This window comes from Erinaceus europaeus, chromosome 1 (assembly GCF_950295315.1).
Source record: "Erinaceus europaeus chromosome 1, mEriEur2.1, whole genome shotgun sequence".
Classification (NCBI taxonomy): domain Eukaryota; kingdom Metazoa; phylum Chordata; class Mammalia; order Eulipotyphla; family Erinaceidae; genus Erinaceus; species Erinaceus europaeus.
In genome coordinates, this window is record NC_080162.1 from 140330157 (window position 1) to 140355021 (window position 24865).

The following is a 24865-nucleotide window of genomic DNA, read 5'->3' on the forward strand; positions in this document are numbered from 1 at the left end:
CTCGAGAATGTTCTTCAAATTAGAGTAGTCCTTTTCCATGGGAAACATGCGAGAAGAAGTCCAGAAAGTCCCAGGGGAAATCCCCATGCATATCCCAAGGTCTACGATCACGGTCATAAAGAACCAAATTGTGGCCCGGAGCAAAATGTAGTCCTTTTCCTCAGGAAACATGGGAGAGGGAATCCAGAAAGTCCAAGGAGAAATCTCCGTGCATCTCCCAAGCTCTATGATCCCGGTCATAAGAAACCAAAGTTCCCGGTCAGGGAACCGAAGTGTGGCCCAGAGTAAAATGTTCCAGAGACAGAGAAACTGTCTCATACTGAAACAGTAGAGGCTTTGGCAAACCTCTTCGTAAGCAGAAGAGAAGACCATAGTGCATAGGTAGACAAAGTCTTCACTTATCTGGGAGTTGCGCAGGTCCGGTCCCACATTGTAGCACCATATGTTGTTTTCGATGGGTTATGTTGTTTTCGCCGGGCTGGCTTCACAGGCGGGTAACAGATGACCAGGGACTCATGGTTGAGCTGTAGCCAGTATCTCTTTATTCATTCAGGACGCAGCCCAATCTAAGCCAAGCTAAGCTAAACTCAAGGTCCCTAAAACTCACAATGCTGTCTTTATATTTACTTGCCAAGTAGGGTGGAAACAGGATGTGACATAGAGAGGGTGGAGAGAAAAGTGACTGGTGAAAATCAGAGTGTGACAAGGAGGGGATCAGGGTGTGACAAGGAGAGGGGGTGGAGCAAAAACATATCATGAAACAGTGGGGATTGAACCAATGCCCTGGAGGGAGTGCTTTATGTAAATGTAAAAGTGATTTATGTAAATAGACCAAAGCTTTGAATGGGATTAAATCTATCCCTATATAGGCATATGGTTAAGCAGAAGCCAGGGGGAGCTGGCAAACTATCCAACACAAAAGGCTAACAGAGATATGAAAAAATGCTTGTCAGAGAAATACAAATAAAGACAATGAGATACCACTTCACTTCTGTGAGATTGTCATAAGTCAAAAAGAATAATAACAACAAATGCTGGAGATGTTGTGGGGGCAAAGGAACCCTCCTGCACTACTGGAGGAATTTTCAATTGGTCCAACCCCTATTGAAAGCAGTCTGGAGAACCCTCGGAAGCAACTTGGGTGTTCAACAACAGATGAATAGTTGTGGTCTATATATACACCATTGAATACTACTCAGCTATTAAGAATGATGAATTCATCTTCACCTCATCTTGAATGAAGCTTGAAGGAATCATGCTAAATGAGATAAGCCAGAAAGAGAAGGATGAATATGGGATGATCACACTTACAGAAGGTGAAAAATAAGAACAGAAGGGAAAACACAAAGCAGAATTTAAACTGGATTTGGTGTATTGCAACAAAGTAAAGGACTCAGGAACAGGGTGATTCAGGTCCTGATACAGGATGGTAGAGGAGAACCTAGGCTGGAGGTAAGAGTGTTTTGCAGAAAACTGGGAGATTTTTACAGATGCACCAACAACTGCATCTACTCTAAACCATTAATCCCCCATAAGAATAAATAAATATTAAGAAATAAAAAATATATACATAGTATATACTATGTGTAATATATGAAATACACTCACTGTAAAGTAAGAAATAGCTCTTTGAACAAACATGCTAAGAGAAGTCATATTCTTTTCAAAAAACCTAAATTTAAATCTTTATTTACTCATAATGAAATATAAAGTTTATGCTGAGCTTTGTTTTAAAGATCTATTTTATTAATCATAAGCAAAACAGATTAGAGAGAGCACCACTAGCCATACCCCTAGTTAGAACAATATTTCAAGTCTAGATAACTATGTTAAATAAAAACTGAAGAACAGCACAACCTGGGAAGTGTTGTGGTGAGTAACAACCAATATGCAAGCATGTGGTCTGAGTTCAATCCCAGGCATCACATATAGCAGACTAATCCTCTGGTTTTCACACTCTGTCTGTTTCATTATTACAAATGTTTTCAGTAAATAGCAGAGCAAGGAGATAACTCACTTGAGAGGCCTGGAGCTGTCTCACCTAATAAAACACACACTTTACCAAGCACTAGCACTACAGTCCAAGTCCCCATTCACCATATGGGAGCACCAACACAAGGGAAGCTTCAAGAACAGAAGAGTGGTGCTCTAGTATCTCTCTTTCTCTGTCTCTGTCTCTCTCCTTCTCTGTACCTCACCTTAATTAATGATAAATAAATAGAAACAGTCCACTGGGAATGTAGAGTCATGCAGGAATGGAGTTTCAGCAATAATCCTGGGGGCAAAAAATATATATAATTAATCTATTATTACAAACAAATGTTTAAAAAAAGAAAAACTCACTTGATAGAGCATACAGCTTACCATAAATGCAATCCTATGGTTTAGCCCCAGCAAAATATAGGAGCATATGATGGCTTTCTGAAGATTGCACTATGGAGAAGCAATGCCATGGAGTTGTTTCTCTTTCTCTTCCTTTTCCCCATCCTCCTCCTTCATCTCTCCGTTCTCTCTCTCTCTCTCTCTCTCTCTCACTCTCTCTTACTTCTCTCTCTCTCTCTCTCTTTCTGCATCCCTTTCTCAATCTGTCTCCCCTGCTATTCTCCCCAAATCACTCTAAAATAAAAAATGGAAAAAAATGGCAAGACATGTATATATACCAGAATGCCCCAGTGCTCCTTTCAAAAAAAAAAAAAAAGTAACTCTGGTGGTAGGAATTGCGTGGAATTGTACCCCTCTTATCCTATAGTCTTGTTGATCAATATTAAATATTAAATCAATAAAAAAAAATAGTAATAGGGGGTCAGGTTAAGTACACGTGGGACAAAGCGTAAGGACCTGCTTAAGGATCCCGGTTCGAGCCCTTGGCTCCCCTCCTGGAGGGGGGGGGGGTCAATTCACAAGCAGTGAAGCCCATCTGCAGGTGTCTAGCTTTCTCTAGCCCTCTCTGTCTTCCCCTCCTCTATCGATTTCTGTCTGTCCTATCCAACAACATCAATAACAACAACAATAATAATAACAACAATAAACAACAAGGGCTACAAAACGGAGGCTACAAAAGGAAGGAAAAATAGCCTCCAGGAGAAGTGGATTCATAGTGCAGGCACCATGCCCAACCAATAACCCTGGAGGCAAATAATAATAATAATAAATAAATAATGGAAGAATTAAGTTATGTGAAAAAAGTATTAGAATTTACTAAAAATGTTTTGTAATACTGAAATAAAAATTGATTCTAAAAAAGAAAAGTAAGGTTCAGATAGCCAGTAATTTAATAATAAAGTATTATAGACTCATTGGAAATTATGCTGTAAAATATTATTTTAGAACATCATACAGAATTTCTGGGGTCCAGGTGGTGGCGCAACTGGTTAAGTGCACACATTACAGTGCACAAGGTTCCAGGTTCTAGCCTCTGGTCCCCCCACCTGCAAAGGGAAAGCTACAGAAATTGTGAAGCAGGGCTGCAGGTGTCTCTTTCCCATTCTATCCCCCCCCCAAACTTCTCTGTTTCTAACAAATAAATAAAAGTAAAAATATTAGTGGTCTGGAGGTGGCGCAGTGGATAAAGGATTGGAATTTTAAGCACGAGGTCCTAAGTTCAATCCCCGGCAGCACATGTACCAGAGTAATTTCCGGTTCTTTTTCTATCTCCTATCTTTCACATTAATAAATAAATAAAATATTTTTTAAAAGAATTTCTGTTTAATATCTCACATTCTCAAAAAATATTTATTAAAAGTTTGTAATAAAAAATAACATTGGTTAACTATTGTTATATTCTGCCCTCATTGACTTCATTTGCAACCCCCTGCTTCTTAGTTTGATTAACATAAGTATGAGTAATTAATGGACATCAATATCTCATGTACAAGAGATGTAATTATAAAGTTTCTTACAAGTGTGACCATGAACTCCAAGAGGTAAACATCAAATCTTTAGATATTATTATTTATCCATTCAGTTAAAGAATTTCAGATTAATCATTTATTCAAAAAAAAAAAAAAAAACATTTACTACCCACTTACACTAAACCATCCACTGGAAACACTGTCCTTTTACTACAAAATAGAAAGAAACGTGCCAAAAACTATATCAGAATAAAATGTAGTTAAGACTGCAAATTCTAGAATCTGCTTGAATTGAATTCCTGATGCCTGACAAGTTGGAGGATATAAAAACTCTGGTTTTGGGGGTCGGGCGGTGGCGTAGTGGGTTAAGCGCATGTGGCGCAAAGCGCAGGGACCGGCGTAAGGATCCCGGTTCGAGCCCCCGGCTCCCCACCTGCAGGGGAGTCGCTTCACAGGCGGTGAAGCAGGTCTGCAGGTGTCTATCTTTCTCTCCCCTTCTCTGTCTTCCCCTCCTCTCTCCATTTCTCTCTGTCCTATCCAACAACGAATTGCGTCAACAAGGGCAATAATAATAACCACAACGAAGCTACAACAAGGGCAACAAAAGGGGGAAAAAAAAAGAAAATGGCCTCCAGGAGCAGTGGATTCATGGTGCAGGCACCGAGCCCAGCAATAACTCTGGAAGAGGAAAAAAAACTCTGTTTTTTTTCCCATCTATAAAATTGAAAAAAAAATATGGGCTAGGATCAAAGTCACCCAGGAAACTGTGTACCTTACCAAGCACCTATTTTGAGTCCCAACACCACAGCACCAGAAACTCCACAGTTGGTGGAATGCTTAGTGTTTCATGTACATATGTGTATATGTATGTATATATGTATGTATCTGAAATTAAAAAGAAGTCAACCTGCAAATAGTTGAATCACACATGTACAAGACCTCAGTGCCATAAGCACAAAGAACTGAAAAAAATAAGTATTATTATTATTATCTCCTAAGATTGCTGAAGATGCTAAAACAGATAATGCATATATAATATAGTATAGTAATAACACAATACATGTTCAACATGTTGTTATTAATGTAACAAGAGGTATATACTAAAAGATATGACAGCACAAAGATCAGTCACCTAACCTACTTTTCATCAGGTTGAAAATCTGAGCTAAGTCTCAGTTAAGAAATAGAAGAATGGGGACTGGGCAGTAGCATATGGCACAAAGCACAAGGACCAGCTTAAGGATCCCAATTTGAGCCCCCAGCTACCCACCTGCAGGGGGGTCGCTTCACAAGCGGTGAAGCAGGTCTGCAGGTGTCTAGCTTTCTCTTTCCCTCTCTATCTCCCCTTCTCTCTCAATTTCTTTCTGTCCTATCCAACAACAACAGCTATAACAACAATAACAACCACAAGGGCAACAAACATGGGGAAAAAAATAGCCTCCAAGAGCAGTGGATTTGTAGCGCTGGCACCGAGCCCCAGTGATAACCCTGGAGGCAAAAAAAAAAAAAGTAGAAGGATTAAGGTAGGGGTAGGTAGCATAATGGTTATACAAAGAGACTCATGCCTGAGGCTTTGAAGTCCCAGGTTCAAACCCCCCTCCCTCAAATACATGCACCCACATACTTACCACCCATAAACCAGAGTTTCCTATTTTATTTATTTATTTTTTTACCAGTGCTCTGGTAAATAAATAAATAAAATAGAAGGACGAAGAAGTAAAAGGATTTATCCAGACAGAAAAGTAGACTCACGCTAAATTACAGAAACCAATGGTAAAGCATTTGCAGAAAGAGGATATTTGTTAATTAGGGGAGCTTCAAATAGTTTAATACAACAGTAAGTTGTGCAGATGAAAGACTGCCAGACATAAGATTGATTAAACATCACACAGGGCCTTCTAGGACACACTTAGAGGTTTGGACTCTATACAAAATGAAATGGGGAAGCACTAAAGAAAACTGAGTTTGACCACTGCAGGCAGACTTTTTCAGGTAAAAATAGAGGAAGAGACATCAGAGCACCAAAGTAGGTACACTAACCAGGTGAGCTATCTTGCCTGCCCAACCCTTAAGGGTTTTAAAATATCTTTGTGTCTGTAGAGTGTTTTACTAAATCGATGATCAAATAGAGGAAGTGAGTCTGAAAGTGGACAGGCCTGTTTAGAGAAGCATAATTCAGTAAAATATGATAAAGACATGAAACAAGACAATGACAAAGAAAAGACTGATTGAATAGTTATTTGGGAGCTACTGACAGGATTTGGTAACAGGTTATATTTGAGGGCTGAAGCAGAGGAAGGAAACTAGGATGGCACCTACCACCACCACTAGGTTTTATTGGTAAAGGTGTATTGACAGCTATGTTCCTGGTATTCATGTAAAGTCTAACAGGGAGAGGATAGTGACCAGTTTTAAAAACTAAGATGTTATAAAGGATTCCTTATAATTTGATTGAAATAGACTTGTTCCTTTTTTTTTCCCTTTGCTTCTTTCACCCTTTCTGCCCATTTTACCTTATAGCTACATTATTTCCCGTACTGTCGCTGTTTAACTTATAGACTACGATATTCTTTTTTTTTTTTATTGGGGAATTAATGTTTTACATTCAACAGTAAGTACAGTAGTTTGCACATGCATAACATTCCCCAGTTTCCCATATAATAATACAACCCCCACTAGGTAGACTACGATATTCTATACTGTCGCTGATTTATAGTACTCATAGTCATATTGAAGATATTTTAGAATAGCTCACACAATAAAAAAAAAAAAACCTGCTTGCCAGCTGCTCTCACAAAAATGCACTTGTTCTGAGATTAGATGAGTTTAGAGAATTGACCATTGGTGAAAGAGTTCACCAGTGTGAAATGTACAAAGACAAATAAATATAGAACAAATGTCAGTTAAGCAAGTCAGACACAAGAACTTACTTCACTCTTTAGACACAGTTTGTCAAATTTTGGCTATTTTGGCCCTTAAGTTACTTAAAATCTGTCCTACCTCCAACATAACTACCTTATTTCATGTAATTTTTATCACCTCAATTACTGTAGGAATCTTATTGATGTGATTAGTGCACTTGTCTCTAGCATTGTACTTTCTCCTCAGTCCAATCTAAGAGTAAGGTATTCTTTTTCCCAACTTAAAAAAAAAAAATCTGAGAATATTGTGCTTAAAATCTCTCAGTGACTCCCTGCTTCCCTCAGGGTTAAATCCAAGTAAAAAGAACAGCACAAGGTCCTTTAAGCTCTGACCCTGCCATCTCTCCAGTCACCCTGCTGCTCTCTTCCACCTAAACTCTGTGCTCCAGACCTTCTGCACCGCTTCAGCTTAGCTTCTTGATCATGTTCTGCCTCTCTTTTACAAATGAAGGATGCTTGAGGGAGAAGACCTGTGAGTTTTAGTATCTTTTAAAAATATATTGGGAGTTTTAATTTTTTTGAGGTGATCTTGGTTTACAAACATATGCTTTAGAGGCACAATTTCTCACCTCCTCAAAATGCACTACCGCATCATTCCCAAATCCCTCTATTAAAGTTCATTGGTTATTTCCCCATAACAGTATCTTCTTATAGACAAAACAGATATGCTTTTGGTCCAAAATGAAACTGAGTTGCAATTATACACAAATATTGCAAGCTTGCTTTTTTAAAATCATGTTTTACTTCACAGCCCAAGATGTGGCACCATGGATAGACTCTGAACTTACAGGTATGAGGGCCCAACTTTGATTCCCAGCACTGCATGTGCCAAGAAAAATGCTCTGGCTCTATCTCTCTCCTGTCCCTCAGTAATAAATGAGTAAAATGTATTTTTTAAATAAAATAAATTAAAAGAGGATGAAAGAACACAACTGCCTAAACAATGTTTTTACACTTAGGCTGTCAAATGTCCCTGTGAAAGCAAACACTTCCTAAATGAACACAGTTAATTCATTCCCAATGTTTCACTCACTCATCTGACTGGTGTTTTTGAGGACTGCTATGTATGAGGCATTGGATTTGGTTTGAAGCAGATGATGCAGAGGTGTAAAAGACAAACATAATGGTCTGCTCTCTGGGACCTTATAATCTAGCAGGAGAGACAAAACATAAACAAATAATGAAGTTACTATAAATTTTAAAATGTATAATTAAAGAAATGTTTTTAATGTTGTAATAAAGAGTAAGGGGGAAAAAAACCTATCTATGAAAGTATCCTATGGATAAAGAAAGTTGATGCTAAGGTCAGAAAGAGGTAGTCATACAAATATTATGTATATCTGAAGGATAGTCAGAGGGAGAGGAGCATTCTGGGCTCTAATCACCATGCTTCTAAACTAGATTAGCCTGATAACACTTTCTGGGATCTCAGGTGCAATATAAATAAGACAGATAGGGAAATATACATTTTTATTTACTAACAGAGTAAAACATTGACTCCAGACAAATCAGACAATCTCAGAGTAGTAAAATTCCCTCACATTCAACTATGACAATTAGTATATTATCTGTAACTGGTATCATGTGGTCAGTAATATATTCACTGCTATACTTTAGTTATCAAGACTCTCAAAGGAAGGTTTTTGCTAGGAAGGGAAATAATAGCAGTAGAGTTGGTCTCCCACATTTTGAGTCTCTAGATTGGTTCTCCAGCACCTCATGTGAGCAGCAGGAATTCCACAAGTGGTAGGGCAGTGCTCTGCACTCTCCTTTTCTCCCACTCTTTGTCATCATCTCATTCTAAAAAAAATAAGAAGGGGGCCAGGCAGTGGCACACCCACTTAAGCTCACATAGTACATAAGTGCAAGAACTAATTTAAGGATTGGGGTCCCAGCCCATGCTTGCCACCTGCAAGAAGATCACTTTACAAGTGGTGAAATGGGTCTGCAGTCTCTCAATTTCTCTGTCTATCCAATAAAAGGAAAAAATGGCCACCAGGAGCAATGGAGTCATAGTATGGGCACTGAGCCTCAGAGATAACCCTAGATGCAGATAGATAAATAAATAAATAAATAAATAAATAATAAATAAATAAATAAATAAGGAATAAGAGAAAAAAGAAAAAGTTGAACTGGGGAGGTGGCTCAGTGGTTTCCTAAATACATAAGATAGTCACTTAAAAACCCTCCAAGTGAAAGAGAGAGGCAGACTGGGAGTATGGACCGACCAGTCAATGTCCATGTTCAGCGGGTAAACAATTACAGAAGCCAGAACTTCCACCTTCTGCAACCCACAACGACCCTGGGTCCATGCTCCCAGAGGGATAGAGAATGGGAAAGCTCCTGTCCTATGGTTTTGTTAATTTATCCTTTCGTAAATAAAAAATAAATTAAAAAAAAAAACCCTCCAAGTGTACTTTGACTTCAGAGAGACAAGGAAAAGAATCTAGAAAGAAAGAAAGGGGGGATCTTCAGTGAAATGAATCCAATTACAAAGAAGACTAAGGCAAGTATAAACCTATGGAACTACATCAAATTAAAAAAGCTTCTGCACAGCAAAACAAAGAGACCCCTTACAGAATGGAAGAAAATCTTTACATGCCATACATCAGACAAGAGTTTAATAACCAAAATATATAAAGAGCTTGCCAAACTCAACAAGAAAACAAATAACCCCATCCAAAAATGGAGAGGGGAGAGGACATGGACAGAATATTCACCACAGAAGAGATCCAAAAGGCTGAAAAACACATGAAAAAATGCTTCAAGTCTTTGATTGTCAGAGAAATGCAAGTAAAAGCAACAATGAGATACCACTTCACTCCTGTGAGAATGTCATACATCAGAAAAGGTAGCAACAACAAATGTTGGAGAGGTTATGGGGTCAAAGGAAATCCTCCTACACTGCTGGTGGGAATGTAAATTGATCCAACCTCTGTGGAGAACAGTCTGGAGAACTCTCAGAAGGCTAGAAATGGACCTACCCTATGACCCTGCAATTCCTCTCCTGGGGCTGTATCCTAAGAAACCAACACACCCATCCAAAAAGATTTGTGTATACCTATGTTCATAACAGCACAATATGTAATAGCCAAAACCTGGAAGCAACCCAAGTGCCCAACAATAGATGAGTGGCTGAGCAAGTTGTGGTATATATACACAATGGAATACTACTCAGCTATTAAAAATGGTGACTTCACGGTTTTCAGTCCATCTTGGATGGAGCTTGAAAAATTCATGTTGAGTGAAATAAGTCAGAAACAGAAGGATGAATATGGGATGATCTCACTCTCAGGCAGAAGTTGAAAAACAAGATCAGAAGAGAAAACACAAGTAGAACCTGAACTGGAGTTGGTGTATTACACCAAAGCAAAAGACTCTGGGGTGTTTGTGGTGGAGGGGGGAGAGTATAGGTCCAAAAAGGATGACAGAGGACCTAGTGAGGGTTGTATTATTATGTGGAAAACTGGGGAATGTTATGCATGTACAAACTATTATATTTACTGTTGACTGTAAAACATTAACCCCTCAATAAAGAAATTTTTAAAAATAAAAAAAAATAAAAAAAAAAAAAGAAAGAAAGGGGGGAAAGGGAGAAGGGAAGAAAGAAAAAAAAAGAAAGAAAGAAAGAAAGACAGAAAGACAGGGAAATTTTCACCCAGGAATGCTATGATAATATTAAGTTTAGGGAACATGCTCTATAGTGAATAAACAATAACAATTAGCTTTGCACACCTGCTTGTGCCAGAGCACTAAAATCATCTATATTGGTCACAGCTATCTTTCAAGGTAGGTCTTACTACTTCTGAAAGGTAGATAGAATAAAATGGATCCAGAAAGTTTAACAATGTAAATAAGACCTTACAGTTATTAACTAGTAACAAAATGTTTCAAGTTAAAATTAAGCTGGCACATTATACTTGCTTCTACTACTTCTGTATGTATCACATATTACAATTAGCTCATTATCAAAATATATATCAAAGGGAAATTGCATAATGATAATGCAAAAAAACCCAACTTTCATGACTAAGCTCATGAAGTCCAAGATTTAATTCCAGCACTACCATAAACAAGAGCTAAACAGTGCTCTGAGTTCTCTCCCTCCCTCCCTTTCTTTTTCCTTTCCCTATCCCTCATTAAAAATAAAATAAATATAAAAATAAAATATATAGCTAAAAGGAAATTGTATGCAAGTGTGCTAGTTACTTCAAAATACAGAATATACATAGAAAAATTATCAGATACTTTTTCAGGAGATGTCAATTTTTAGAATTCATTTTTAATCCTCATATACTATAGGTTTCCAATAGTCATTGTTTACATGTACAATAATCATTTAAGTCTTCATGATTAGATTATCTTCAAAATTCATTTATACACATATATACACAATACATATATTATACAATTTACTTTTATGTGCTTAATATTTCTGTAAGACTTACAATCAACTACAACTGTAGTTGCCTCAAGGCAGGAATTAGATTAGAAACTTTGCACCATAACATTAACTATTAAATAAGGAAGTTTATAGATCAACTTTGGAATGTATTTTAACAATTAAATTATTTTTTATTCAAAACTATTCACCTATATGTTAATTTTTAATTTTTTAAAAAGATTTTTAAGTTTTATTTATTTAACTTGATAGGACAGAGAGAAATTGAGAGGAAAGGGGAGAGAACAGAGAAACACCTGCAGACCTACTTCACCACCTGTGAAGCTTCCCCCCTGCAGATGGGGGCCATGGGTTTGAACCCAGGTCCTTGCACATGATAATATGTGCACTTAACCAGTTATGCCACTGCCTGGCCCTTATTCACCTATATTTGAAATATAAGTTAAATGATTGCCTTAAGTTGTCATGGATATTTTTAGTAGTCTTACTCTACTTGGGGAACAAATTATCCTCCTTAACATTAATAAAAAACATCTAAATTGAGAGTGGAAAGACATTAAGAAACACATAACTTCTCTAATTTGTTTTATGAAAACCAACCTGAAAGAGTTTGGAATGCACATTTAAAAAAATAAATTAAAAACCTCAATAAAAGTGTATTGAATAAGGAGTCAGATGACTCAGCAGGTAAAGCACACCTTGGCTTTCATGGGGCTCAGGAACCTTATGGGAACACACTGGACAGCACCAAAGGAACTCCATGGGTAACAGGAGGAGTGGTACTTCGGTGTCTTTCTCTTCCTAAATAGAAAGCAAAAAACTGATCCATGGAGGTGATTCAGCAGTATCACATATGAGCAAGGCCTGGATGAAATTCCCAGCACTACACTAAGTAAGAAAGATGTACTGAAGGAATGTTTTTCTGCACACTTCTGTGTTTCACAATACAAAACACACACATGCAAGAACATACAAACTCATTAAATCATACTTTTCTTTAAATTAAAAAAAAGATGAATATATAATAATGAAAATAGCTCTAGGGCCAGGAAGAAGGGAGGTACTTCAGCAAGTAGAAAGTATGACTTGCAGACATAAACACATCTTCCACACAGGACACTGCTACTCTGGCTTCTCTCTCTCTCCTTCTCTCTCTCTCTCTCTCTCTCTCCTTTTCTCTCTCTCTCTCTCTCTCTCTCTCTCTCTCATAAACACAATAAATAAATGATTCTTGGGCTTTGAGAAAATATGATGGTTAGGACAAGAAAATAGCCCACCCTGTAGAGCACATGCCTTACCATGCATAAAGTCCTCAGTTTCAGTCCCAGTACCACATGGGAGAACTGTTCATGGCACCAGAATATCCACAGACAGTAGAATGTTGCTATAGTATCTTTCCTTCACCTTCGCTATCTCTCCCTCTCCCTCTCCCTCTCCCTCTTTCCCTCTCCCTCTATCTTTGAAATAAAAGAATGAGAAAATAAGGCAGTGACATATCTGAAAAAGTACACACAACACAGTGTCGAGGACCTGGATTCAAGCCCCTGGTAACCATCTACGGAGGGAAGCAGTGAAGCAGTGCTACAGTTGTCTCTCTTCTCTCTCCCTCTCTCCTCTTCCCTCTCAAGTTCTATCTCTATCAAAAAAGAATTTCAGGGGCTGGGTGGTGGTGCTCCAGATAAAAAGTACATGTTACAATGCCCAAGGGCCCATTCCCCACCTGCAGAAGGGAAGCTTTACAAGAGGTGAAACAGTGCTGCACTGTTTCTTTCCCCCTCTATCTCCCCCTTCCATCCCAATTACTCTCTGTCTTATGAAATACAAGAATAAAAAAATTAAGCAAAAAAAAAAAAAACAGGATTTTTAAAAAGTAAAAAAAAGGGGCCAGGTGGTGGCGCACCTGGTTGAGTGCACATGTTATAATGCACAAGGACCCAGATTCGAGCCCCTGGTCCCCACCTTCAGGGGGAAAGCTTTGCAAGTGGTGAAGCAGGGTTGCAGGTGTCTCTCTTTCTCTCTCCCTCTCTATCTCCCCCTACACTCTCGATTTCTGACTGTCTCTATCCAATAAATAAAAATAATAAAAAAAAATTTTTAAGTAAGAAAAAATGGCCACTGGGAGGGGAGCAGTGGCTTCTCAGTACAGGCACCACGTTTCAGCAAAAGCCCTGGTGAAAAATAAATTAAAAAACAAAACAAAACAAACAAAAAACCTCAAGAGCAGTGTAACCTCATGTGTGTGAGGCCCCAGTACTGCCCTAGCTAGAATTTTTATAACACTAGAATTTTGGTGTTGGATGTGATGAGGTACATAAACAGCGTGTGTAACTATATTCCTAAATTTCATAAGTGATGCAGACCAAAAAAAAGTCAATTAAACTATAATCAGGACTGGAAACTAGTAGCTCACAATTCTTGCATGTGAAAGATGCCAGGCTCAATCTGGGCACCAGCAGTGAATGGCCAGAGCTGAGCAGTGCTCTGGTCAAAAAAGAAGAAACAGCAACAAAAATAGATGACAGTTTCAAAAGTCTGAAAAGACATTAATCAATAAACGGACATAGTTAGACTTTACTGATAGACTGAGTTATCCAAATTACAATTGTTATAGGAATTAATGTAAGAATTTAAGAAGTAATTTCTCACCAGGGATCTACTGAGAGATAAAAATGCTCCCAAAATTCTACTGTCTCACATGACAAATGATATTATTTAATAGTGATGGGAAACCTCCTCATTATGTGTATATTCAGCCAGACTTTGAAAAGATGATTAATAATTAAAATAGTTTTTAATTATGGTAGTAATCTCAAAATGGTTTTTTTCTATTTTTTTTCTTTATTGGGGGATTAATGGTTTACAATCAACAGTAAAATACAGTTGTTTCTACATGTGTAACATTTCTCAGTTTTCCACATAACAATTCGACCCCCCAGGTCCTCCTCTGCTACCATGTTCCAGGACCTGAACTCTCCCCCACCCCCCGCCCCATAGTCTTTTACTTTGGTGGAATACACTAAACCCAGTCAAGTTCTGCTTTGTGTTTTCTTATGTTTCAACTTCATTATTATTATTATTATTATTATTATTATTATTATTATTATTATTGGTGGTTTAGTAGTAATGATAAAAAAATTGTGGGATACGAGGGGTTCAATTCATACAATTCCCACAACCAGACTGCCATATCCCATCCCATCCATTGGAAACTTCCCTATTCTTTATCCCTCTTAGGGTATGGACCAAAGATCTCTATGAGGCACAAAGGTGGGAGTTCTGGCTTCTGTAATTGTTTCTCTGATGGACATGGGCATCAGTAGGTGGATCCATACCCCCAGCCTGTTCCTATCTTTCCCTAGTGGGACAGGGCTCTGGAGAGGTGGGGTTCTAGGACACGTTGGTGAGGTCGTCTATCCAAGGAAGGCAGGTTGGAGTCATGGTAGTATTTTTCAACTTCTGAGTGAGATCATCTTATATTCATTGTTCTCTTGTCTCAAAATATTTTGATCACTCACCTCTCATTAAAAATATCTCAGGCATGCACCTCTTAGTCATACATATCTATAAATTATATACATTAATATTATCAGCCTATATGTCAAATATTAGTAAACTTCAATTTATCATTTGCAAGCAGAAATGTAAATATGTTTTAATATGCTCTTCCTATACTCTAATCTTGTGGTGCCCTTGGAGATGAATACTCTACTCTATATGAATACTTCATGTAAATATTGTAACTCACAAGGATACAAAATGTTTTCATTCAATATTTCCGTTTTTTCACACACTCCACTCACTTTTCAAGTAACTGTTAAAAGGCAGTAGACATGAATTTGAATTATGGTTTATTTATCTCTGCCCATGACTTTTCAGGATGTAAGTTAGCATGCAATTAAAAAGAAATAAGAATAGTGTAGTCATAACTAGAAAAATGACCTAAAACTTAGTAGGAAATTATACTCATTAAAAATATTAATATTCTTCTTATATACTATATACTTCATACCTAATGCTGACAAATTAATATTTTAGGCCAGGCGGTGGCACACCAGATTAAGCACATAGTACGAAGCACAAGGATTCATTCATTCAAGGATCCCAGTTCGAACAACACCCCCCCCCCAGCTCCCAGCAGCATGGGGGGGGGATGTACTTCAGAAGGGGTGAAGCAGGTCTGCAGGTGTCTATCCTTCTCTCTCCCTCTCTACCCTCCTCTTTTCTCTCAATTTTTCTCTAATTCTCTGTCTTATCTAATAATAATAACATTTTAAATACTTCAAAACAATTTGTCTCCTATTATGATAACTAAATTACAGTTTATTCTTTTGCTGGCTTAGTTTTATTTTATTTCAAGGTATTTTTAAAGAATGGTTAGAATTAAATGTGCAAATATATTATGCTTTAACTTGCAAATAACTTATTTTCTATATATTTATTTATTATTGGATAGAGACAGAGGGAAATTGAGAAGGGAGGGGGAGATAAAGAGGGAAAGAGACAGAGAGACACCTGCAGCCCTGCTTCACCACTCATGAAACTTTCCCCCTGAAAGTGGGGACCAGGGACTTGAACCTGGGTCCTTGTGCACTGTAATGTGTACACTTAACCAGGTGCACTACCACCTGGCCCCAATAACTTCTTTTGTTTCTTTTTTCTTTAAAGTTTTTAAAAAGTATTTATTTATCTATTATTGGATAGAGATAAAGAGAAATTGACAGGGGAGGGGAGATAAAGAGTGAGAGAGATAGAGAGACACCTGGAGCACTGCTTCACCATTCATGAAGCTTTCTCTGTGCAGGTGGGGACCAGGGGTTTGAACCTCCATCCTCGCACACTATAATGTGTGTGCTTATCCAGGTGTGCCACTGCCTGGCCCCTCCAATAACTTCTTTTCTAAATGAAAAAAAAAAATTCTGATCTATGTCAACCATTTTGAAGTTCTACCCTTAGGTAGGTTTTACCTAAGACTAATGTAAAAATGCAAATAGATTTTTAAGATAAAAAACAGATTTCTTTCACCAATTTCATAGTTAATTATGGAATATTTCACATGAATATATGTAGTTTCTACCTGTCATACTAATAAGAATTACAACAATAATTTCTTGCATAAAAATGTAATATATATAACATATATACATATATATATGTAAGCTACAATACTGTCACAAGATACTCTTCATTTTGAGTAGTTCACAATTCAGTGTCCAGAAGTTCAGTTTAATTTAGTTACTACTGATCAACAAATTTAGAACTGTAGTGAGCAACTACAATAGTCTAGGATAAGGCATATAACATTAAAATAAGTGGGTGAAGGAAATGAAACAGTTTTTTTTTTCTTTTTCGTCTGTTTACCCAAGTACTACTCGGTTCTGGCTTATAGTAGTACTCCTGATTGAACCTGGGGGCTCAGAGTCTCAGGCATGAAAGTGATCTGCATTACTATTATGCTGTCTCCCGAATCCTGAAACTACATTTCTTTGAGCATCATGTTGGAATCACTGATTTTATAGCAGGCATAGCAATATATATATACTTAAATATATATATATATATATATATATATATACTTAAATATATATATATATATATATATATATACTTAAATATCAAGTCATAAGTCATCAAAAGCTTGGCACTGTTAAGACAAATAGTAAAGTCAAGAAAAGTTAGAACTGTGCTCAAAAAGCTTTTAAAAATGCTCTAAAGAGAATGAAATCCAGACATTTGCAAGAAAATGGATGGACATTGAAGGTGAAATAACTTTGACACACAGAGAAAAATACCTTATGATCACACATGTGATATTAAAAAAAAGAAAGGAAGGAAGAGAATGGAAGAAAGAAGGAAAGAAAGAAAGAGACAAAAAAGGGGGGGGGGGAAGGAAATCCAAACTTAAGATACACAGAATAGACAAGTTTTTGCCAGAAGTACTGGGGTGAAGATCTGACAAGGGTAAAGGGAGTCAAGAACTTCCAAATACAGAAATGTTATAGGATCTAATGTCTAATAGCATGGTAACTACAATTAATAATAACTGCATTGTCTATTTGGAATTTGTTAACAGGACAGATCTTAAAACTACTCATCACAAGAAAAAAATGTAACTATGCATGGTGATGGATACTAACTAAACTTATGATCATTTAACAATACATACAAATATGACATTTTTGCTGTATGATTACATGCCAATCATACCTCAATAAAAATAATGTTTTGCTATATTGTACAGAGTGTTCAGAGAGCTCTACTACTAGCTGATCACAGTTTCATGGCTCTTTTTCAAGAACAGTGAATTTGATTGCTTCTGTGTAAAATTGACTTTATTCTTATAGCAGCGTGGCAAAAACCTATTTGGCTCACTTCACTCGTTACTCATTCAATAAACATTTACTGAGCACCCACTCTAAGCCATACACTAGCTAAGTGACAAAAAAATACAGTAGGTTGGGCTTTTTGACTGCTAATTTTTTTAATAATTATAATTTTCTTTCATTTGGTATTGCTTAAGAGGGCAAGCATAGTAGGAAAAAAGTAAATGTTTTTACTCATGTCCCAACAACTCTATTTACCATCTACTATAAACCATTAATCCTCCCTACAAAAAATTAAAAGGTAATATTCATCAAGCATAAGAAAATAAACCTAACTTGAACATTTGTTAAAAAAAAATAATGCTTTGCTATTCTATCAGTTGGAATAAATTAATGAATGAATATTAATAAAATAATAAATGAAATTAATTTTTTTTTTTTTCACTTCCCAAGCCTACTAACAAATCACGTTTCCACACAAGTATTGAAACTTTGAAAGTAGCTTTGAAAGAGCAATTCATAATTCCAGGTAATATAAGAAAAAATACATTTGCTTTCTTAGCCCTTCAATATTTTTTGAGAAAGTGTTTATCTCAAACATGCAGGTAATTAATATGCTTACTGCCATAGATTACTCATAGTGGCATTTTATTAAAATGTGAAAAGTTGTCTATACACACTACTGTATCCATCTGAGTGCATTAAAGTGTACTGAATTCAACAACCTCTTCTTAGCACCCGATGAAATATCAGTTCTTACCACGATTAAACATCCACGTGGTAGTACTTATATACAGGAACTCTACTATTTAATCTTTGCATGTATTTAGAACATATGGAAATATATATATGGAAACACAGTCAGCATTCATTCCATCTTTGGAGATGAACTATGTCTGGGAAACTTAGGTGAATAATTCAAGTAAAAAAACTGGGGGTGGGGGCAGGCGGTGGAGCAGCTGGTTTAATGCACAATTTACAAGGCTCAAAGACCCAGGCTCAAGCCTCTGCGAGGGAGGGAGGGCCTTTACGAGTGGTGAAGCAGGGCTACAGGTGTCTCTCTGTCTCTTTCCCTATATCTCACCCTCTCTTCTCAATGTCTCTCTGTCTCCATCCAATAATAAGTAACTAAATTTTTTTTTTTTTATGAAAAGGAGCTGGTTGGTGGCGCTCCTGGTTAAGCGCACCCATTACTGTGTGCAAGGACCAGGGTTTACGCCCCTGGTCCCCCACCTGCGGGGGTGGGGGGAAGAAAGCTTCAGGAATGGTGAAGCAGGGCTGCAGGTGTCTCTCTGTCTCTTTCCTTCGATCTTCTCCTCCCTTCTTAATGTCTCTGTCTCTATGCAATAATAAATAAATTTTTTAAAGTTTATTTAAAAAAGGAAAGGTTGCATGCCCATCTTACGAGCCATCTTTTCAGCACAAAACATTGCGCTGTGAGCCTGGAGAAATATAAATACATAAATAAGCCTTTGGATTCAGGGGACAATGGTGGAGTCACGGGTACAGCCGGCCCGAGCGGACAGTTCCACGGTGCTGAAGTTCCCCCGGGGCGGGTCCCCGCCGCCGCCGCCGCCGCCGCCGCCGCCGCCGCCGCCGCCGCCGGCACCGGCACCGGCACCGGCACCGGCACCGGCACCCCGAGCACAACCACCAGCACACACAACTCCACCAGGTAGGGGACGACACACACACACACACAGAGTCTTTTTTCAGGATTCAACACATTTCCGAGTTGCAAATAGCACTGCAGGATGCACCCGTCGTAGAAAAGAGGGAGTCGGGTGGGGGGGGTGAACATGGCGGCGGCCGCACACCCACCACCAGGACGCTGCCTCGCTCGGGCCCCTTCGCCCTCCGTGCCGGCCGCCCCCTGCCTCCACCACGACAGTGGCCACTCTGCTGTCGCCTGTGCTGGAGGCAGAGGCGCAGGGTGGGTGGGGGGCACCTAAAGGTGCCCACAGCCCGCCCGCGCGGGTGCCGGCCCGGGGTGCACCTGTGCGCGGCCATATTGGATCCCGTGTCCCGGAGTCCGCGCGGGGGCGGCGGGGACGGACAGGCCACCGGCCAAGCCTGGGTTCGGTCCCTGCCTCCCCAATGGACCCTCGGGAGAAGCCGGAAGGACCCCAGGGAGGGGGGCAAGGGGGCTACACGCCCCTCCCGCAGGGACCCTGGACAGACACACAGACGCGAACGGACCGCGGACCTCGTGGACCCCGTGGCGCCGCGAGCAGAAAGATGGAGCCGGGTCCTTACTTGAGTACAGACTGCTCCTTCTCCTCTTCCTTCTTCTGCCGGTCCATGACGGCCAGGATGATCCTCCGCTCCTCGTCCGTGAGGTGGCTGAGGTCGGGCAGCTCAGGCTGCACAGGCGGCGGCGGGGCGGCGGGGCGGCCCCGCGGCGCGCCCGGAGCCGACATGTTTGGCGGAGCCGCGCCGCCGCCCCGGAGAAGCAGGGAGGCGACTCCGCCGGGGACTGCGGCGACTGGGGCAGCCTCCGGCGCCGGGGCAAATGCATACAAAGCAATGGCCCTCGATCCGAGGCCACAGCCCCCCAGCGGCCCCGAGGGAAAAAAATGAAAAAGCGAAGGGGGACGGGAAGCGCGCTCGGGCGAACGTGTCTGGTCCCCGCGGCGCCAGAGGCTGAAGTGACCGGAGCTGGAGCGCGTCGCGCGGCTGGCGGGGCAGAGGCGGCGGGGACGCCCCGGGACTGAGGTGACCGGAGCGGGAGCGCGTCCCGGCTGCGAGCGCCTGGAGGCGGCGTGCTGAGGGGGAGAAGGAAGGGAGGCCGCCGCCGCCAAGGTTTCTCAGAAAGCCGCCCCTGGGACGCGTCCCTGGGCTCCCCCGGGTGCAGCGGAGGGAGGAGTGGCCGCAGAGGCGGGGGTCTCCGCGGCGACCCAAACCCAGATCCCCCGGGGCTCCAAAGACGTCGTGGGATCCGATGCCCCGCGCTCGCCTCCTCAAGCGCCCGCCGTGTGTGCGTACGTGTGTGTGTGTGTGTGTGTGTGTGTGTGTGTGTGTGTGTGTGTGTGTGTGTGTCTGAGAGAGAAAGAGAAACAGAGAGAGAGAGAGAGTGTGTGTGTGTGTGAGAGAGAGAGAGAGAGAGAGAAACAGAGAGTGTGTGAGGCAGGGGGGGCTGAGGGGGGCTCCCCTCCGTCGCTGGCCCGGGGGTCCGCCCAGTAGGTGCAGAGGGCCCGCGCCTCCTCCGCCTGTCGCGCTCCACCTGCGGGGGCCCGACGGCCGCCCCTCCCGCCAGCTGGAGCCGGAGCCGCGGGCCCGGACCGGGGCCGGGCGGGGCGGGGCGGGGCGGGGCGGGGACACCCGCGGGGGCAGCGGGCGCCTCGGAAGGAGGGCGGGAGGCTGGTCTTCAGGGGCGGAGTCATGCGGGAGGAGGTGGGGGGATCTGGATTGAAGGTTCAGGACTATGGGGGTGTCGGGGTCAGGTCTGGAGATTGGAGCGCCCCAGGTTGCAGAAAGGGAGAAACTAGGGTGCGGGGCTGCACAGGTCGTCGAACCACAGGTTAAGAGATTACGGGGGTGGGGGGGCGGGCTCCGGGGATGTCTAGGCCTGGTGGTAATGGGCGGGCTGCTAGGAGTCACCTAAGGGTGCAGAAGGGGAAGATGGGACAGACTGGGAGCGCAGTTTTGTGGGGACCGTCGGGGGCGGGGTGGGATGACCGTGTTCTGGGAGGGGGGGGCCAGGGCTACCGGGAGGTCTGCGCTGGGGCTCCGGTGGGTCTGAGAAGCTGCAAAGGCTGCAAGGAGCCGGGACTAAGCGACACCCTGTAGGTGTCGGCGAGCCGAGGACTGTCTGGCTGTTTGGGGGTCCAGGCCCATAGACTGCAGGCCGAGAAGCAAGAAGCAGAGAGACGATGGGAGATGCGTGAGAGTCTGGGTAGCGGCTTCAGCCAAGGCGTGCACCAAAAACAAGCTCCTGGAGAACAGCTGCAGGTGGGGGGAGGGAGCCTCCTGCACCTCCTGGGTGGGGGCCAGGTGGAGAAGAGACCTGCCCAAGTGGACCCCCTTGCAGGAGGGTCGCCTGGGAGCACCCTCTTCTGCCAGCGCTGTGAAAGAGTCTGTGTGTATATACATATATCTATATCTGCATATATGTACAAGACTGTGTACACGTCTATCAGCGTATATGTGCAAGACTGTGTGCACGTTCACGCGCGTCTTTGTATATGTACAAACCAGCCTTCCACATTCGTGCTGTTTTTTACCAGGCTCGGTTGTGGTCTGATGAGTAGTATAAAGCCTTTGGGAGTTATATTATATTTACCCTCTTGGAGTGTAGTAAGCTGTCTCCCTCTTCCCTTTGTTCCCCAGGTACAGACTAGCTCCAATTTAATAGAGCAGGGGACAGACAAAGCACACCTGGGAATCTCTTGTGATTTCTAAGCTTAACTGTCTGTTTCTTTTCTCCCATTCTTTATTATCTAGAAGGTGAGAGAGAAACATTTACTTAAGTGCTATTTTTATTATTTAAATGTGTGTGTGTGCATGTATCACTTGCTTCAAACCAAACTGATTTTCTTTTTTTTTATTGTGAACTTTTTTAATTTTGTTAGTGATTTAGTATTGATTTACCAAATTATAAGGTAACAAGGCCATAATTTCACATTGTTCCCACCACCAGACTGATTTTCCAAATAACTGTTTTCATGTATTTGGAGAAGTAAGACCTATGAATCCTAATTTACTTAATTTTGTTTTAGAGTTAGAGAATTTTTTTTGTAGATATTTAATCCAACCCCATCATCCTCTGGAACTTGGGGAACTGAAATCAAACTGCCAGGAAATATGGTGATGCTGGGAATGCCTACATATTTATATTTCAGTTTGAACCTACATGTTTGCATTACAGTTCGAAAGCACTATAGTTTTCAATCCTGACTGCAGTAAAATTACCTGAGTCACTTTTTAAAAATACTGCCTGGATTCCAGCTGGAAAAATAGATCCTTTGGATAGGATTTTTCACACGCTACACGTTTGAGCCGACCCCTGCCACAATGAAGGAAACGTGGATGCTGTAATATCTTTGTCTGTTTTTGTTGTTGTTTTACCAGAACACTACTCAGCTCTGGTTCATGGTGGTGCTAGGGATTGAATCTGGGGCCTCTGATGCTTCAAGCACAAAAGGCTTTTTTGTATTACCATTGTGCTATCTCCCCAGACCCTACTCTTGCTATCTGAAGGGGGGGGGGAGTGAAGCCCTACTGATGACAAACCAAAAAGCTAATTATTAAATAAAATGATACCTGAGTTCAACCTTAAATCAAATGAAAAAGATCTCTAGAATAAGGACCCTAAACTTAGCTATAAAAGTACCCCCAAGTGATTAATGCATAGCCAACATTAGGAACTATAGTGTATGCTCTGCAAAACAAAAAAAGTAAGTGAGGAGGGACTAGAAAGTATAAAACAAACAAAAAAACAGTCCTAGAAAGACTGAAATTTTTTTAACCTTAGATTCAAATGTTATAATTTTCTTTCCTCTCTTCTGCAATGACAGGTACCAGTAAATACATGTGTGTGTGTGTGTGTGTGTGTGTGTGTGTGTGTGTGTGACTTTAGCCTAGGAAATCCTAAGTATCACTAAAATACATTAAGACTCTTTTAAAAAAGAAAGTAGTGGAACTGAAAATAAAAGGATAGTGGAACATTCTACCTTAAGCAACTACTTCCAAACCAAATTTGAAGAAATAACACACCACTCACTCAGCTATTACACCAAGCAGAGACAGAAATCTGCATATGCAAAGTACTCGGAGGCTGAAATTCTGAGGCTAAAATAACTCGGTTATTTTGAGTACTTAAAATGTGAACTAAAAATTGGTGGTTCAAGTTAAACAAATGTGACTTCCTCTACTGTAAATACACACATCATGGGCCCTACACTGTTTTCTGTCAGTCACATGCTTAGCTCCTGCACCTGTGTGGCCCTGTACCCCTTCTTCTCTCAACTGGGAGACAGTGCTAGCATAGAAAATGTAATGCTCATGTGCAGTATCCCTGGGACTCCTTGCTTTTTGCAAAATTGAAGCAGATGTGAGTAGGCTTACTGTTTTTATGTTTCTTTTCTACAACTACATGTGTTTTTACTATTATAGGGAATCCTTAGGAATAGATGTGTTTTAAAATCCTACTTCACCCTAATTCATACACTTTTTCAAAAAAAAAATTAGTATGTATGTATGTCACATGGGATTTTATTTATTTATTTTAATATTTATTTATTCATTCCCTTTTGTTGTCCTTGTTGTTTTATTGTAGTAGTTATTATTGTTGTTGTTATTGATGTTGTTGTTGGATAGCACAGAGAGAAATGGAGAGAGGAGGGGAAGACAGAGAGGGAGAAAGAAAGATAGACACCTGCAGACCTGCTTCACCACTTGGGAAGTGACTCCCCTGCAGGTGAGGCTCGAACCAGGATCCTTAAGCTGGTCCTTGTGCTTTGCACCACGTGTGCTTAACCCACTGTGCTACTGCCCGACTCCCAGAATTTTATTTTTTAAATATTTTTTTATTAGTGGATAGAGACAAATTCAGAGAGGAGGAGGATAGAGATAGACACCTGCAACCCTACTCCACCACTCATGAAGCTTTCCTCCTACAGGTGGACTTGAACCCAGGTCCTTGTTCACTGTAATGTGTATGCTTAACTAGATGCACCACCAGCTGGCCCCAATCACATGTAATTTTAGATGAGCTACTTATGCTAGGGAGACAGCATAATGATTGTGCAAAGAGACTTACTCCTGAGCCTCCAAAGTCCCAGGTTCAATTTCCAGCACCATCATAAACCAGAGCTGAGCAGTGCTCTGATAAAGAAAAAAAAAAGTAGTATCCCCAATTTAACATAAACTGAAGTAAAAAGAAAAAAAATCTGCTTACAAGTACGATCTTTTGATCTTACTACAATATGAATCTGAAAGGTGTTTTGTTTGTTCTGGTTTCATGTTTTCCTTAAAGTGGTTGCCACATCCCAGTATATCCTGTTTGACACTGTTTTACTTAGGCATGTACCCCAAATATGTGAATACATTTCAAGTTAAGTTAAAACCGGAAGGTACTTATGTAACTTTAGAAATAACTGATCATCTTTATCATTGAATTTATGAGATCATATTTAACAGATCACAGTAATTCCATAGAGCAAATCCTATCTTAAATCCCTTCACAAAAATTTGCAAAGTCTGTAAGTCTTCGGATTTTCATTTTTGTCTGTGATTCAGAGTACCTGCTTGAGTGTATCAGGAGATACCTCACTTGGAAGGACTTGCAAGCCTTAGGCTCCCAGATCAATCTCCAGCAACACTGGTAGTGCCTGGATTCTCTCCTCTCACACATACAAAATCATGTATTTA

At 40.6% G+C, this 24865-nt stretch overlaps 1 protein-coding gene across 24 annotated transcripts in view; it reads right to left on the minus strand.

Annotated features, from left to right (window-relative positions):
* Positions 1–20031, minus strand: part of RIMS2 (regulating synaptic membrane exocytosis 2) — a 570974-nt gene extending 550943 nt beyond the window's left edge. For all 24 annotated transcript variants that reach the window (XM_060196148.1, XM_060196165.1, XM_060196141.1 and 21 more), the window contains exon 1: positions 19751–20031. In XM_060196148.1, coding sequence (XP_060052131.1) covers positions 19751–19914 — 164 coding nt within the window. In that variant the 5' untranslated portion in view covers positions 19915–20031. The remainder of the gene's footprint in view (positions 1–19750) is intronic.
* Positions 20032–24865: the final 4834 nt, after the last annotated feature.